Consider the following 16,207-nt stretch of genomic DNA (forward strand, 5'->3'; position numbering starts at 1 on the left):
GCACGTTCACGTGTTTGTTCTGTTATCAGTGAATCCTCAATAAATTATAAAACTCTATTAATGTATTCATAGTTTGGATTTATTAACTTTAGTTTGTCCCTGCATTTTTAGTCTTTATGATAGCATTATAAAATAAAACCAACAAACACATTTTTTGTAGAGTAAAAATGTACAAGAAATTGTTTATTGTAAATTGATAACTTGTACATCTAAAACACAACATTTTGAAAATCAAAAATTTCAACAGAACAGATTTCCCAGTAGCAAACCATATTTGTTAAGCTTAATTCTAAAAAGAATTATTTTACTTACATATCAAAATAAAGAAAATTTCAAATAGTTTTATTCTTCTTGCTTTAAAAAAAAAACACGAGAGCAATATACAATCAATCAATCAAAAAATATATTACAGAATTGCGAGTATAAATCACAAGGTTATAAATAATTCGACTGAGTCTAGAAGCTATGCATGACAAACAACACGTGCATCCTTATAATGTCTACAACCCGAAAAATTGATACCATAAAGACTCATTTTACACTGCACTAATGAGGTTTCACCTCCTGTACATTCAAGATCATCCATCCAGATTGTGCCTTTTCCGCCGGTGGTACTTGATCCTTTAAGTCCCTGTGCAGACCTTTGGAAAGCAAAAATAAATAAATCTTTTTTTTTATGCATTTAAAAATACAAATTATGTGCAGCAGGAATTGTTTGAGCCTCATCTTAAAACCGGGTTACGGATAAATAAATACAATTTGAAGTAAATTTGTGCATATCAAACGATATTGAAACAAGGTTTAAATAATTTCCATATTTAATTGCAAAACAAAAATAATGGTATTTTCTATATCTTACATTAAAAAAATTCCCTTTTAAAAATATAATTAAACCCCAAAACCCAGCAGTTTTAACCTTTCAATGTGTTCGGCTGAGAAAATTACTTTTCAAAGCTCTGATCCTTTTTTCAATTTTTTCTTCTTCTTATACAATTCTGGTCTATTAATTAAACGAAATTGTATTAATTTGACGTTTTTTAAACGGCTATTGGCCAAAAAAAACCCCAAATAAGATATCTTATTTATTTGTAATAAAAACATACTCAGTCTGCATGTAATAGGTCATTCAGGGCCAATCGACCACTATGGAATTGATCTAACAATTTAATTACGATTTTGACCCATTTATTTGCATTTTTCACAAAGATTGAAGTTATTCATATACAAGTCAATTCTGAGGCCAAGACATAGAAAAGAGTTGTTGTTGACAACAAGGACTCATCTGAATGAAAATAATTGGAAATTATGAAATCACAAGCACTAACTATTGACAAGTTAAATATATTTTCTTGTCATTTAAGTTAAGTCAAAAGATAGCGTCGAAGGGTTATAATATATATATATATATATATATATATATATATATATATATATATATATATATATATATATATATATATATATATATATATATATATATTAAAAAAAACTGGGAATAGCTTGTCAAAAGAAATACACATATGAAGCTCTAGCTACATGTAAATGAAGCACACTGTTCAAAAGATATGTCCAAATAATTTTTTGCAAAAGTACGTCAAACTCCCAAAGTCACATTGTATCCACAGAAAGTCTTTTTGAATAGAAATACGTCTGTCAGAACTAAAGGGAGACAAGGCACATGTCACATGATTCAAAGGACCGATTACATCATAGTCTATGTTGATGTACTTTTTAGACATTGTTAAAATCAACAGTTATTGTGTATTTTTATTCTAAAATTGTCTTGATAGAACATTTATTTAAAAAAAAAATATTCAAGAATTTTAAAGACATTTACAACATTTAGATATTGTGAAATCGTCAACTTCTCACATCTCTTTACCTTTACCCAGCAGTCTGAAGTCAGTGACGTCATAGACGTAGTGTTTGAAATCTTATAGCAGTGAGATCAAATTCACATTAGCTGAACCCGTCATGACCAGTTATTTCATAATATTTTCTTTTGCTGTGTTTTTTTTCACTAAGCCAGCTGTGAAATTGATTTGAAATATACACGGAGAAACTGGCGTTAACGCGACGTACGGTAAAGCTGCAGCAACATTAGTAAAAATGCAGCGATATAGATTACAGTGTAGCAAGAAATTCAATATTGAGTATACATGTATTTTAGTTGCTTCAAATCAAGTAAAATGTAATTATAAGGAATTCTTTTTAAGTTTAGTGTAAATTATTAGTGTGTGAATCACAAAGACTTGCACGTAGGCATATTTTTCATGAAGCGCTAGCCCCTCATGAAATATGCCTACGTTACAAGTCTGTGTGATTCACACACCAATAACTCAGACAAAACTTATAAACATTCCTTAAATGAACATGTCACAGTCAATGTATCTTAAGATTGTTTATGTTTTCGTGTGACGTCAGAATTGATTTCCTACGTCTACGTCTAATTAATCGATATTGATATTGAGGGTAAGCTTCACACTGCGATATTAATGCAGTAAATAATTACGATGAAGGATTGACATTCGGTTTTAAATTAAGAAATATTTTTTGTCAAAATATTGATTTCTGTTGATTTTATTTTCCAAAAAAAATTTTTGTAGTCAAGGCTTCTTTAAAAAATGTAGAAATTATTCCACGATAATACTATGTGAAACTAAAACAATTGCTTTCAGATAATTTAGACATGAAATAAGTGAGTATATAATGTTGTCTAACATAATGATTATTTTTGCTTTAAAATTCGCATTATGGACTCTGTAATAGACCTGTAAACATGAAGTATCGAAACCCTGTACAAACACTAAACAGAACGATATTTGAGAGGTTTTGAGAGCGATATTGAGGACCGTCTTAAAATGTTAAGTACATACTATTTAGTAATAGAAAAATACGGAAAAAATCATTGACAGGATTTTTTTCAGCTCAAGACCCCGTTTCTCCTTAAATGCTCTAGTACTAACTGTTATAAAGGGTGTTAAGAAAGTTCGTCCACATTTTTCCTTTATTTTCAAAAAGAAATACGATGAGAAGATATTTACAATTTGTTATATTTCATGTTTGCAGACTCCATTCTTGCTACTGATAAGGCTTTAACTGTCTTTTGTTGAATCAATAAGGGGGAGGCTTTATTAAAATTTATTAAAATAAATGATGTCTGTTCAGAAAAATTAAGGATGATACATATTTGTGACTTATATTAAGCACGCAGGTCAAAACATCCTTTCAAATACTATGAGAAAATTATCAAATCTGTGAAATATTTCAAAATGACAAACCTATTCCTTTGAAAAGTGATATATCGTTCTTATACCTACGCTCATCCGTTTGTCTGATGCAAGATAAGCTATGAAGAAACAAAAGTAAACTATCCTTTATTTTCACTCAAAATGACAAGCATTTCCATCATTCGGGTGCTTTAAAGATGTTATATATAATTTCATATTCAAGAAAAATCCTTTAATTTCCTGCTAGACATTATTTGCTATAAATCTAAAGCACACTCTTGTGATTTTGTCAGACTTGAAAGTTTTTCTCTTTAGTTAAGCACTATACTTTAAAATTCTTGAAAATATTTCATCCCGGAACGAACTTTCTTAAAACCTCTTAGTTGCAGAACTGTAGCTCTTCGAAAAAAATATATTGACAGACCGGAGAGCTGCAGTGCCACCAATTTTAAAAAAATACTGAATATTTATTGCATGCGAAAGTTGCGTTTACTTCTTGATTACTTCTTCCAAATTCGTACCTCAAACGCAAAAAAGATAAAATTAATATCAATTTGAAAATAGTTTTTACACCTCTATCAAGTACTTTGGTTGTCGACATCTGAACGAAGTGCGTTGGACCGAATCATTCTGCAAACCAAAATGGCAGTTTAAATAGACGAAATTTTTTGTGATCTCAATCTCAGGAGGGCTATTAACATCAATTTCAAGAAGTGAGTTGTTGTGGATTCAGTTAAAGAATATCTTAGGAAATAGGATTACGCGATTAATACAGTAATATTGTGAGATGACAGTTTAAGAACATTAAGAAACAAATCGAGAAATGTGGGTGGCAATGTAACTCTCCGGTCTGTCAATATTCTTTTTGACACATCTGAAGTAAACGAAAGCACCAGCCAATCAAATGCTACTGGCAATGTGAATTTTTTTTTTTTTTGCAGACAAACAAATAGACGGACAGGACAAAAAATTTCATACCCCGATATATACCTTTCGATATCGGTGGTATGTGTAATTTTATATCTATTATGATACCCGTTATATCCCAGCATTCTACACACAACTTGAGCCTCGTTATCATCCCAGCCATTGTCACACACGGTACCCCATCCTCCTCCTAGGTTGACTTCAACTCTACCATTCATCGGTGACGAACCGCCAGCCAGACGTATGTCCACTGAAAAATCAAATTAAAAAAAATAATTGCAGAAAAGATTAATATACATTAGGTATACCTTTACTCAGATGACAACAAATTCCACTGATAAGAACGAAAAACCACATGATGTACATTTACACCTATGATTCATGTGTTTGATTTCAAATAACTACAAGGTCAATGACCTTCTTTTTATGCTAGTGGCTCTTCAGTATTACTCAGATGACAACAAATTCCACTGATAAGAACGAAAAACCACATGATGTACATTTACACCTATGATTCATGTGTTTGATTTCAAATAACTACTAGGTCAATGACCTTCTTTTTATGCTAGTGGCTCTTCAGTATTTCTCGGGGGAAAAACATCATTTTTTCAGACAATGGAACGTTTTTTCTTTACTCACAAAATATTACAAGCAACAAAATTCTTTGAATAATTAAATATTATAACAACTGGACAGCATTGGTAAGCAGTGCATCATATAAAGAAACGATTTGAGTTTGGGCCATTAATTATTGCGAATTTCTCCTGTCATATTTATATTTTTCCCCATTTTAAATCATATATTGAAAAAATATGAATGACAAGAACTCTAAATTATTTATAGCCTTAGACTACTTTTGTTGCCCTAATTCTCATGGTAGTAATATTATATATTTACATTCAGTGTAATTTTTCTTATGAAATCCATTAGAAATCCACGACGTTCAAATTCCAATAACACACGTGAAACCTTGTCAACGCGCGTTAGAATACACAGCAGGAGCTATAAGCATTAATTTTTAATACAATACTAACGCGCGGTATTCAATTTGTGGCACGACCAGGTGTGTTATAGGACCGACGACATCCAAAAATATGAATTCAATCCTTAAATGGGGTCAATGATCAAATTATTGAGATACTTCTGGATAATAGGAATAGCAAGGACACATCAAATTTAATATCTGTGTCCGTGAAAATCATCCGGGACTACTTGGAAGATAAAGCGACTATCATTACTTTGGAAGATTTGGAAAGCGATTCTAACGAGAAATTAAATTCAGTATTAAGGAAATTCTATGCGGAACTTAAAAATTTACGCATTATTCATAAAAGTAAACGGACAATTTTGTTTACGTCTCATTTTGCCATGTTTCTTCACAATAAGAAAAACTAATTCTGTACTGTATTTCATATAACAAAACAGTTATTCACTGTGTTTTCAGGCAACATTGATTATGTTAGCCCCCTCGGAATGAAAATATTGCCCTACGCTTCGCGTCGGGCAATATTTCGTTCTTCGGGGGCTAATATAATCGATGTTGCCCCCAACCCCAGTCAAAATTTGTTTAATAATTTATGAGCTATAACACATTCAATATTTGCAGATTGATTGCTATAAATATAATATCATGTAACCTTCACATTGTGATTACTATTGCCAGAAATAAAAGATCTTTTGCTGAAAAATTTAAACTTTAGTACGAATTTTCTTATTGACTTTTGTTACTGTTAATTTTTTTCGAAAAAAAGTATATTACATTATTTTGAATTAAAATTTTGTTATTTTACCCAGTTAGAACTACGGGGATTGATCCAAAAGTAATGTCACAATGTCCATATCTTTTATATTTGGCGTCATATTATCAAATACAATATACCAAAAGATGCACAAATATAAGTCTAATTAACATTGAAATTTTAATTTCTTAATGTTTATTGGAACTTATGTTATAGATATTTAAAACATAGGGCATAAAGTTTGTCGCCGCGTCACAACAGAATGTCACGTTTTACTGTGTATTTTCTTTTAAAATGAAAAAGACAAACACATTAAAACGATTCTTTTAAAAAAGCACCTAATCTTCCAATTTTTCAAAAGACACAATTCTCTCATTTTCAAGTCTTTAATTGAAAGTAAATGACGGCATTGGTATTCGTGATCATAAACATTGTTTTTTTACTCTGTTGAATTGAACAAAGGATTGTCGAAATGGAAAAAATGGCTCGACGAGTTGTAATGCATTTGTAAAATATGGGAATCATCAAAAGTGACATTAACTTATTTAATCAGACTTACAGAATAAAGAATCTAAATTAGAAATACATCTTAATAGATGGTTTCAGTAATTTTGGGTGGACGATTGGTCACTGAATGATCAGCAGAGGACAAAAAGACCGAAAGATAGGAGATCGGACGGAAACGTTCAATTGTGTCTGACATCAAAAAGGACAGACGTATAGAATGACATGCATATGTGAATTTCTAAGTTTGTCTTTGCTACTATTCAAAATTAGACAGAGGGCTTTATTATGAAACGAATGAGTGTATAATGGTACCATGAACTCTTAAAAAAAGTGGAATTGGTGAAAGCGTTTGCGAATCGCAAATATTTTTTAATAAAACGAAGGGAAAACGCTTAAAAGTATGACGATGCGTATCCGTTATGTTTATGACGTTATGTTTATGTGCGGCGACAACCATAAACGCACATTGTTTAAAATCCTATACTTTGGAAAGTATTCATCATTTTCTTTTGAATTTTTCAGGTCTGCTTTGAAATAAATAAAGCTGCCATCATGTAAAAATTTGTTGCTTTACGTCGATTTATAGCAATTTCATCAAAGTTGTGACATTACTTTTGGAGCAACCCTCGTATTTTCGATTTAACATATTATAACACTTTATTTAATCGCCCTTCTGTTCTCTGATACCCGAGTAAACGTCAATTATATTTCTGTAAAAGTGTTTGTGATAACTCACTGCAAGCAACACCCGCATCAAACTTATGTGCTTGAATAAGGTTTGCATCTGTAGTTTTGTTGCACTCATAGAGCGAGCTCTCATGTCCAGTACAATATATACCAAAAAGAGTCATAGCCACAGGCCCTGATCCTTTTCCAAAATATACTGGAGATGATTCGTAGATAGCAGCAGCATTTTTTCTTTTCAAAAATAAAAAATATATATATAATTAGAGAATTGATGCTTGATTGAGTGAAGATAATCATAGTTTAGAACCTACCTGTTCCTCGTAGATTTTAGATACATCTCGAGTGTACATGTGCAGAAGTCAGTGCAAGGTATATTTTCCCGCACTGTGGAATTAATCACATGGAATACCATAATGCATTTTACACATATGTAAAATTTTGGCATTAAAGTGATAATCAGACTAAAACATGTTAATTTTCCAGTATCTTAGGTGCATAAAATTAAATGTATTAAGTCTCTGTCGATTATGTGATCTTAATAACAAATAATTTTGTGAAAGAGTACTATAATTTTATGCTAATGCAAGTTCATTCTTTGACAATACTTACGTCGGATAACCCAGCATACGACATACTACCTGGGCAGCCTTGTCATCAAAATTATGGACACCGTAAGTGTACCTGTAGCCAGGTACAGTGGCCCATGTCCCGTTATAAGACACTTCAACTCTACCCATCCAACTGGTTGATCCATTTACCAATCTGATTCTTCCTGAAATTAAGAATTTTAATGTATATGTAAGACGTGCTGCTATATAAAAAGTTAACTTGATTCTTCCTGAAATGAAAATTAAGACATGTTGCATTCCGGGTTACAAAAGGTGATTCAGTTATATAAACTACATGTAAAGAAATGTTTCAATCACTAATATTAAATGTTTTGTCAAAAGAATGACCCGATTTATTGATTTTTGTACCATTCAGTCAGACAAATTGTCTTCCAGAGTAATTTTGATTGAATATTGTATAAAAAGATTTTTGTAAAAATATATATTAGCACTTATTAATGTTTCATGATCAAAAGTAGTAAAAATTCACCATCAAGTAAAATTATGACTGACATAATATTGTCAGTCCTCTCCAATTAAATTTCAAGTAGATTATACAAACGGAAAATAGGAATTTTTGTTATTTTAATTTTCATTACCACCCAACTAAAGGTCTATTTATACAAATTTCTGTGCGATATGGATTATAAAAGTATTCGTATGCTTAGAAACAATATTTTTTATAAAAAAATATCTAATACAAATTAAACGTGTCTTTAATTTGTGATTGTTTAAATGTGAATGTTATTTATCATTTCTTTGAGCACATTTTATGAAAATTATTTTTTTAATGGAAGATTTAACAAACTTAAATTCTTTTTCTAAATTAATTTATCTTAAACCACTTTATTATATCAACGCTGAGAAAAAAATTCAATAGATATATGGTTTCTTTTAAGATATATGATTTTACGATGTATTCTTTTGTAGTTTTTCGTGATTAAGCAAAAGAGTGAAATAAGTGGATATAACGAACATTATTCAATTTAACAGTCATTTAAACATACTAAATAGGAGCGGAGCAAACAGGATACCTTCGGAACCTCCAAAACATCACAGATAGGATCAGGTGATATTGAGGGGTGAGTATATTTTATTACCAACTGTAACTTTATATTCATAAGCATACCTGGAAGGACTTTATCATATTCCAAGGAATGAACACGCTCTGTTAAGTTATGCATCATTGCGTCCAAAGATGACTCATGATTGGATATCTGTGATACAATTTGCTTTTCGTTTTCTAAAGCATGCACACGATATGAGATATTTTTCAGCAATGCATTCATTTGCTTGTTTGACACCTTTTCATTTTCTACAGCATGGACACGATTTGAGATATTGTTCAGCAATGCATTCATTTGTACATTGTGACTAGTCATTTGCACGTTTGACACCTTTTCATTCAAGGCAAGGGTTAACTGTCGAAAGCCATTTTCCATGGTATGGAGTTTCGCCATTACGCCTGTTAAGTTTGTTTCACTGACTAAATGTGAGCTCGAGTGATCGTTGATTGCGTTTTCAAAAGTAAATTTCATCACAGATATTTCTGCATGCAGTTTGTTGATCTCATTAGCAACGCTAATATTCCTTCCAGCCTCTAGTTCAGTTTTTAAACGATTCATTTCCTGTGCATTTTGTTTTACGGTATTCTTCAACTGAATCAATTCTTGCATTAGAAAAAATAGAGTATTAGGATGAGCTGCTGGCGTTGTTTGCTCATGGTTATTAATATTTTCTAAGAGAATACAGTTTGCCACTATAATGTTTGTAGCCAGGAAAAACGTTATTAGAGAGATGACAGCCATAGCGTTTGTCCCATGTATGACGTTATGCTACAAAATGGAGCTTACATGTTACTATCAAATTCAAAATCAAATATTATGATTGGAAAATTATTTGATAAGTTATTGTTTAGATAAAGAATGAATATCATTGTGGGAAAACAAACAAAATCTCATGAATAAAGATAAGGAATTCTTCTTTTCAAGTTAACAGTGGAGTTGAAAGATTATTTCAAGGAGATCAAAACAATGAAAAATGCTTTAGTATCTTTTAAGTATAAATTTAAACTCATAAATGATAATATTATCATGATTGTTGTTTGCTGAAGGCATCATTGAGATTTTTCTTATCAAAAATCCTACAAAAGATTCTTTTTAAGACGTTCATGACTGTATTGCTTCCAGAAGAAGAATCCTCAAAAACCGAGGTCAATTAACCTTAATAGTCTGCTACATTTCGAAAGTTTTCAGCTTTTTGGAATAAAAAAAATGGGTACAGACTGTATAGTTTGTTATTTATCATCAGATTGCGTGATGTTTGCTTGCTAATTTCAATGCATTATTATTTTGAAAAACCTCCATACCATCCACTAAGTCCCACGCTTAAAGAAAATTGTCATAAATAGTTGGATGAACAATATATACGTGCAGCATATCTAAAGCTTCAGATATATAATAATCTTATTCAATTTGTGATTTTAGAATAAATCTATTGTTGAATTTTATAAAATAATGAAAAACATTGAAACTGTGAAAATTATTTGTCGGGAAAATAATATTCTTTTTAAAAAAGCAATGCGGTTATCATGGGAGGCCTATAATTCTTCGATACTTACATGCTTTCCGCAACAGGTCTAGCTGCTGATAAATTGTGACACTTAAATCATGTTTTTGACATATCCCTTGACTTAATAGACTTATTGTGTGGGAAAAAAGGAATTATTTGTCACGCATGTGGCATGTGAAAGTGTATTTTTAAGGTAAATTAAGGTAAAGTGGGTATTTGCACCTCGTTCAACCACATTTTTTAAAAAAATAGGTGATAGGTATGTATGAAATTGGTCCTTTTTGAACTCTTTAGTATGTGTCTGCTATTGCATTGCATAGCAAACATTTCCAAGAATTACGAGATTTTCGCAGATTTACATATTTTACATGAAGTTTTCTTTAATGTTAGATGAATTAAAAAAAACAGTTTGATATTACTAATACTGTAAACCAACATTTATTCGCTTGCGATAAAGAACATTATGCGGTATATTGCATATGTTTGCTCCCACAAAAATCAAATTTTGAAAAATTCTTGAAATGTATGAGAAATATTAATTAACAGAACATATGATAGTTTCAAAGTAGTGTATTGACAATTTTTGCTTTTATGATGTCACAAACTTGTCCGACTTTATATCATTTTTTAGAAAGAGGACAAAATGGACAAAATTTCAATAATGTTAGCATTAAAATTTAAAGAGCGAAAGTTTGCTCAGGAACAATATTAATATATGTCATTGATATTACCATTGTTAACATTGTATCAAAATATTGAGCCTGATCAGACCTGCACTCGGTGAATTTTACTCAAAAAATCGACTTAAAAACATACATTTTTCTTTAAAAGGAATCTTTACATGTCAAATTTGTAGAAAAGCATATTATTTCGAATAAATTATACAAACGACGCGTACGAAAAATTGTTTTTGAGGTTGAAAACTACTATAAATAATTATTTTGTCCAGAAATTTACTGGAATTGCTACATGTAGTTTGTAAGTGAATGCTGACTTAAATGATGATTGGAATTAGTATTTCCCTTTTGTCTAAGCGGCAAAAAAGAGTAAAATTACACAAAATGCTCACTTTATTTAGATTTAAGATTTTTAAAAAAGAAATATTGATATTAAACCAAGTTTTTCAAGGAACTGCGAACGATAGTTTTGTTCTTCTGCCTACAACCAATTCGATTTTCAAAGGTTTACATATTTGAATGCATGATTTTCATATTAATGAAGTTTCAGAAAACATTTATTTACTCATTTGAGAAGTTTCAGAAAACCTTACTCATTTGAGAAAACAAAGAAAGATAACATGTACTCAATGATTATGTTTTGCACCTGAGAAATCAATTGAAAACAGAATTTTTTTAAAAACATCATATTAAAGCTTTTTAAATTTCAAGGGGTGCGGGGGGATGGGGGTGGGGGGTGGGGGGTGGGGTGGGGGTGGCATATGTTAATAGGCAAAAGAAAAACCCAAAACCAACAAACAAACAAAAAAAGAAAATAAATGCGTAGTTTTTCACCATTTCCAAAGGTGAAAGGTATGTTTACTAATTATAAATTATTAATAAATAACCATTTAACTCTTCTTTGAATTCAACAAAGATCATTTTAATTGCCATATTGCCTTAAGCATTGAATTTCCAAAAAAGGGTATGAAATGTTGGCGGAAATCAAACATAAAGCATGCGTAGTTCTTATCAATGGAAACTACCAAAGTTATTTGAAAATGAGCTTTTAAATATGAACAACAATATTCCATCCATTACATTCTAAGCTTTTTTTCCCAAAAAGAAAACGATTTACGTTGTTTTTGTTTTGTAAGCATTGTATATTTCGTTCATTTAAGTTACAAAAGATAAGGCCTAAATAATAGAAAATGATGCAATAGGAGATTGAGTTTTAGACTTAAGGACAAAGAATCTTTACAGGCCAAATCTGTAGAAAATCATATCATTTCGAATATACAAACGACGCGTACGAAAAATTGTTTTTGAGGTTGAAAAATACTGTACATGTAAATAATTTTTTCCAGAAATTTACTGGAATTGCTACACATAGTTTGTAAGTGAATGCCGACTTTAATATTTTTTTTGAATTAGTATTTTCTTCTCATCTAAGCGACAAAAAATACATAAATAAAAAATAAAATTACACAAAATGCTCACTTTGTTTAGTTTTAAGTTTTTTTTAAGGAATATTGATATCAAACAAGTTTTTCAAGGACATATATATGAAGTTTCAGGAAGCTTTACTCATTTGAGAAAACAAAGAGAGATTACTCAATAATTGTGTTTTGCACTTGAGAATCAATGGAAAACAGAAATTATTTTAAAAAAAAACCTAACGAAGCTTCTTGTATTTCACGGGAAGGGGGGGGGGTATATCTTACATGTAATATGCAAAAAAACCCACACAAACTAACAAACAAACTTTAAGACAAAAAAGACGAAAAATGCTTAGTTTTTCATCAATTCCAAAGGTGTGATTAATAAATAATTAATCAATTTCCATTGAACGTACTCTTCTTTTCATTCGACAAAGATCATTTTATTACCATATTGCTTTAAGTATTGAATTTAATAAATAGTGTTAAATGTTGGCGGAAATCGAGAAGTACATTAAGCATGCGTAGTTCTCATCAATGGAAACTTCTATTTGAAAATGAACAACAAATACCCGCATGCAGTAAATAGATATTTGACTTCTTTTAAGGAGGAATGCCACACCAAATTTCTATTTTATAGATCTGTGAGTCAACCTTTTTAAACAATGGTTTCAGCATTGAAAGGCCGACATTAGCTCTCAATTATTTTATATGAATTTTTTTGTATTTTTTCAAAGAAAATGAAAAAATTATTTCCATCAAAATAAGACGCTTTCTTGTAAAATTTTCGCTGTAAATTAATGCATCACATTAATATCTAATAAAATATGTGTAGAAAAGCCGTATAGATATGAAATTTTTTTAAATAAAAAAATATTTATGAAAATAAAACAGATAATTTGTGAATATTTTTTTTAATTTGTGTTTAAAATTTTCTTAAAACCAGTCACAAGTGGGGATAATATGTCCGTTAATTATATTTTAAAAAGAAATTGAAACGAAATGGCCAAATTTTAGAGAAATTAATTTTTTTTAAATTCTGGCCGATCCCGATCACAATTAAACCGATCCAAACCATAATTGTATATTTATTGGAAATAAATACATTTCCCCAAGAACAATAGTCTGATTAAGTGTAATAACGATTAAAATATTAATGAATATGACAAAAAAATAGATTTCTTCATTGTAAATACAGTAAATTAGCATTTAAATTAATTTTGTATTAATTTTGATCGGGATCAGTTTAATTTTGATCGGGCTAGGTCTAAATATTAAAAAAAATAATTTCTTTAAAATTTCTCAATTTCGATTCAATTTCTTTTAAAAATATGATTGACAAACTTGTTATCTTCAGTTGTGACTAGTTTTATGCTGATTTTAACTATAGATTTAAAAAATATTCACGAATCATGTGTTATATTTTCATAAATATTTTTTATAAAAAAAATTAAAAAGTCTAACAATCCTTTCTATACATATTTTATTAGATATTAATATGAAACATTCATTTACAGCAAACATTTAACTCGAAAACATCTTAGTTGAATTTATTTAATTTTTTTTCATTTTCTTTGAAAAAATACAAAAAATATCATATGAAATAATTAAGAGTTAATATCGACCTTTCAATGATAAAACCCTCGCGCTTGTTTTAAAAGGATGACTCAAAAATCTATAAAATAAAAAGTTGGGGTGGCATTCTACCTTAAATAAGAACAAGAAAAATTTATCCGTTCCATTCTAAGCTTTCTTCCCAAAAAGAAAACGATTCATGGGGGTTTTTTGTTGTTGTTTTAATCATATATTGTTTTTACAAATGCATTTCGGCAATTATTATTGGTAAAAGAAGTACTAAAAGTATATTTCAGATTTTACTTATTTGACAAACTGTAAACTGTAAAGTATACATACATACATACACGTGCGTTTGCGTTTTGTAACTGTGATAGATGCTAAATGTTTAATTACAATTCTCTACCACTTCTGCGTGTATTTAAAATTGAATGAAACATAATCAGCAACAGGCCCTTGGGCCACATCGCTCACCTGAGAAGCTTTAACCATGCTGTTCTTCACCAGATTTTCTTGTCCAGTGGTTCTTGAGAAGTTTTTTTTAATGTTCTTCCCTATATATCTCTATGTTAAAGTTTGATTCCCTATTGTAGCCCCGCTCACCCCAGGGGGTTATGATTTAAACAATTTAAAACCTACGCTGACCCAGGATGCTTCCACATAAGCGTCAGATTTTCTGGCCCAATGGTCTTCAGAAGAAGATTTTTGAAGCTTTTCTCTTTATATTTCTATATTAAACTTTGATTCCCTTTTGTGGCCCCGCCCTTACTTCAGGGGTCATGATTTGAACACTGCCTCAGGATGCTTCTACATACATTTCAGCTTTTCTGGCCCAGTGATTCTTGAGAAGAAGATTTTAAAAGATTTGTCCGAAATATTTCAATGTGAAACTTTGATTCTCTATTGTGGCTCCGCCCTATCCCCGGGGATCATTATTGATAATAATTGAGATTCTACACTACCCCAGGATACTTTCACATAAATTTCAGTTTTTCTGGCCCCGTTGTTCTTGAGAAGAACATTTTTAATTACCCCACCCTAATTTTTGTCTTTTTATGATTATCTTCCCTTGTGAGGGACTTTGACCCTTCATTTTAATAAATAAAGTTTCTCTTTACCCAAATATACTTTGTACCAAGTTTGGTCAAAATTGGTCCAGTGGTTCTTGAGAAGAAGTCTAAAATGTGAAAAGTTTACAGACGGACAGACAGCTAGAAAGATGGATGTGATCAGAAAAGCTCACTTGAGCCTTCGGTTCAGGTGAGCTAAAAACAAAAGAAAAAATATAGTGTTTTAAATAAAAGTTCAATAATTTTTTTTTTACTTTTTATTTTACATGAAAAAGCAAGTACAAGATCAAAGGTTGAAAATAAATAAATTTAAATGAGGCTAAGAGCTATGCTTGACAAACAACACGCGCATCTTCCTTATCATGATTACAATTCGCAAAACCGATACCAATGGGATTCATTTTACACTGCACTAATGAGGTTTCACTTCCTGTACAATTAAGATCATCCAACCAGATTGTGCCTTTTCCTCCAGTGGTAGGTGTTCCCTGAAGTCCTTGTGCAGACCTTTAGAAAGCATAATCTTGTTAATAATAAATAATAGGTGAAATGCAATTATATGTGAAACAGGAAATTACAGACCAGAGTATTTGTGCATTTTTACAAATCCAATGGATTAAGATACTTTGCCTTCTTCGAGGGGTTATCAAAAAGTTCGTGGCCATAAAATTAAAACCGCTCAAGGTAAATCAATGAATTTTGAAATATCTAGTAAGCATCATCTTTTCTATGCAGAGAATAAACCACAAATCATTAATTTTATTTTTTAATAAATAAGTAATGTTTTTGTAAGCAATGGTATGTCCAAGCGGCGCAACCACGAAAACGAAGTTTTTTTCGACCTATGTGTATCTGAGAAAAACTCATTTGATATGATTATTTGATATCCAAAAATCCCTTCAATTCCAGTATGTGTTGGGGCACAATTGTTCCATAAAATATGAAATTTTCACTTCATTCTGGAAGTTCTATGAAATTTTATCCTAAATTTTACACGGAATGTCTAAACAAATGAGGCCTTGAAAATGACGTCAAAAGGGGGGGAGGGTTTTCCGTTTCCAACATTATATAAAGTTTTGCCCCTGTAAAAAATAGCATAGACCTAAAATATGTTGAAATTGGCTACAAAGAAATAATATGCATCCAGAGTACTTGTCTTGTAATGTCAAAAAAGATTCAGAGAGTAAAGGGATACACA

General features: G+C 30.6%; 1 protein-coding gene across 1 annotated transcript in view; it reads right to left on the minus strand.

The window, feature by feature from the left end:
* Positions 1-373: 373 nt before the first annotated feature.
* The window catches only part of LOC134262543 (scavenger receptor cysteine-rich type 1 protein M130-like), a 62,589-nt gene continuing 46,755 nt past the window's right edge, over positions 374-16,207 (minus strand). The window contains exons 5-11 of the mRNA XM_062744942.1: positions 15,337-15,516; positions 12,683-12,689; positions 8,828-9,533; positions 7,700-7,862; positions 7,140-7,321; positions 4,266-4,407; positions 374-641 (exon numbers count right to left, since the gene is read on the minus strand). Of these exons, the coding sequence (XP_062600926.1) occupies positions 464-641; positions 4,266-4,407; positions 7,140-7,321; positions 7,700-7,862; positions 8,828-9,533; positions 12,683-12,689; positions 15,337-15,516 (1,558 nt within the window). The 3' untranslated portion in view covers positions 374-463. The remainder of the gene's footprint in view (positions 642-4,265; positions 4,408-7,139; positions 7,322-7,699; positions 7,863-8,827; positions 9,534-12,682; positions 12,690-15,336; positions 15,517-16,207) is intronic.

The sequence above is a fragment of the Saccostrea cucullata genome, unplaced genomic scaffold (genome assembly GCF_032062105.1).
Source record: "Saccostrea cucullata isolate Sc308-1 unplaced genomic scaffold, CSIRO_AGI_Scuc_v1 ctg1427, whole genome shotgun sequence".
Lineage (NCBI taxonomy): Eukaryota > Metazoa > Mollusca > Bivalvia > Ostreida > Ostreidae > Saccostrea > Saccostrea cuccullata.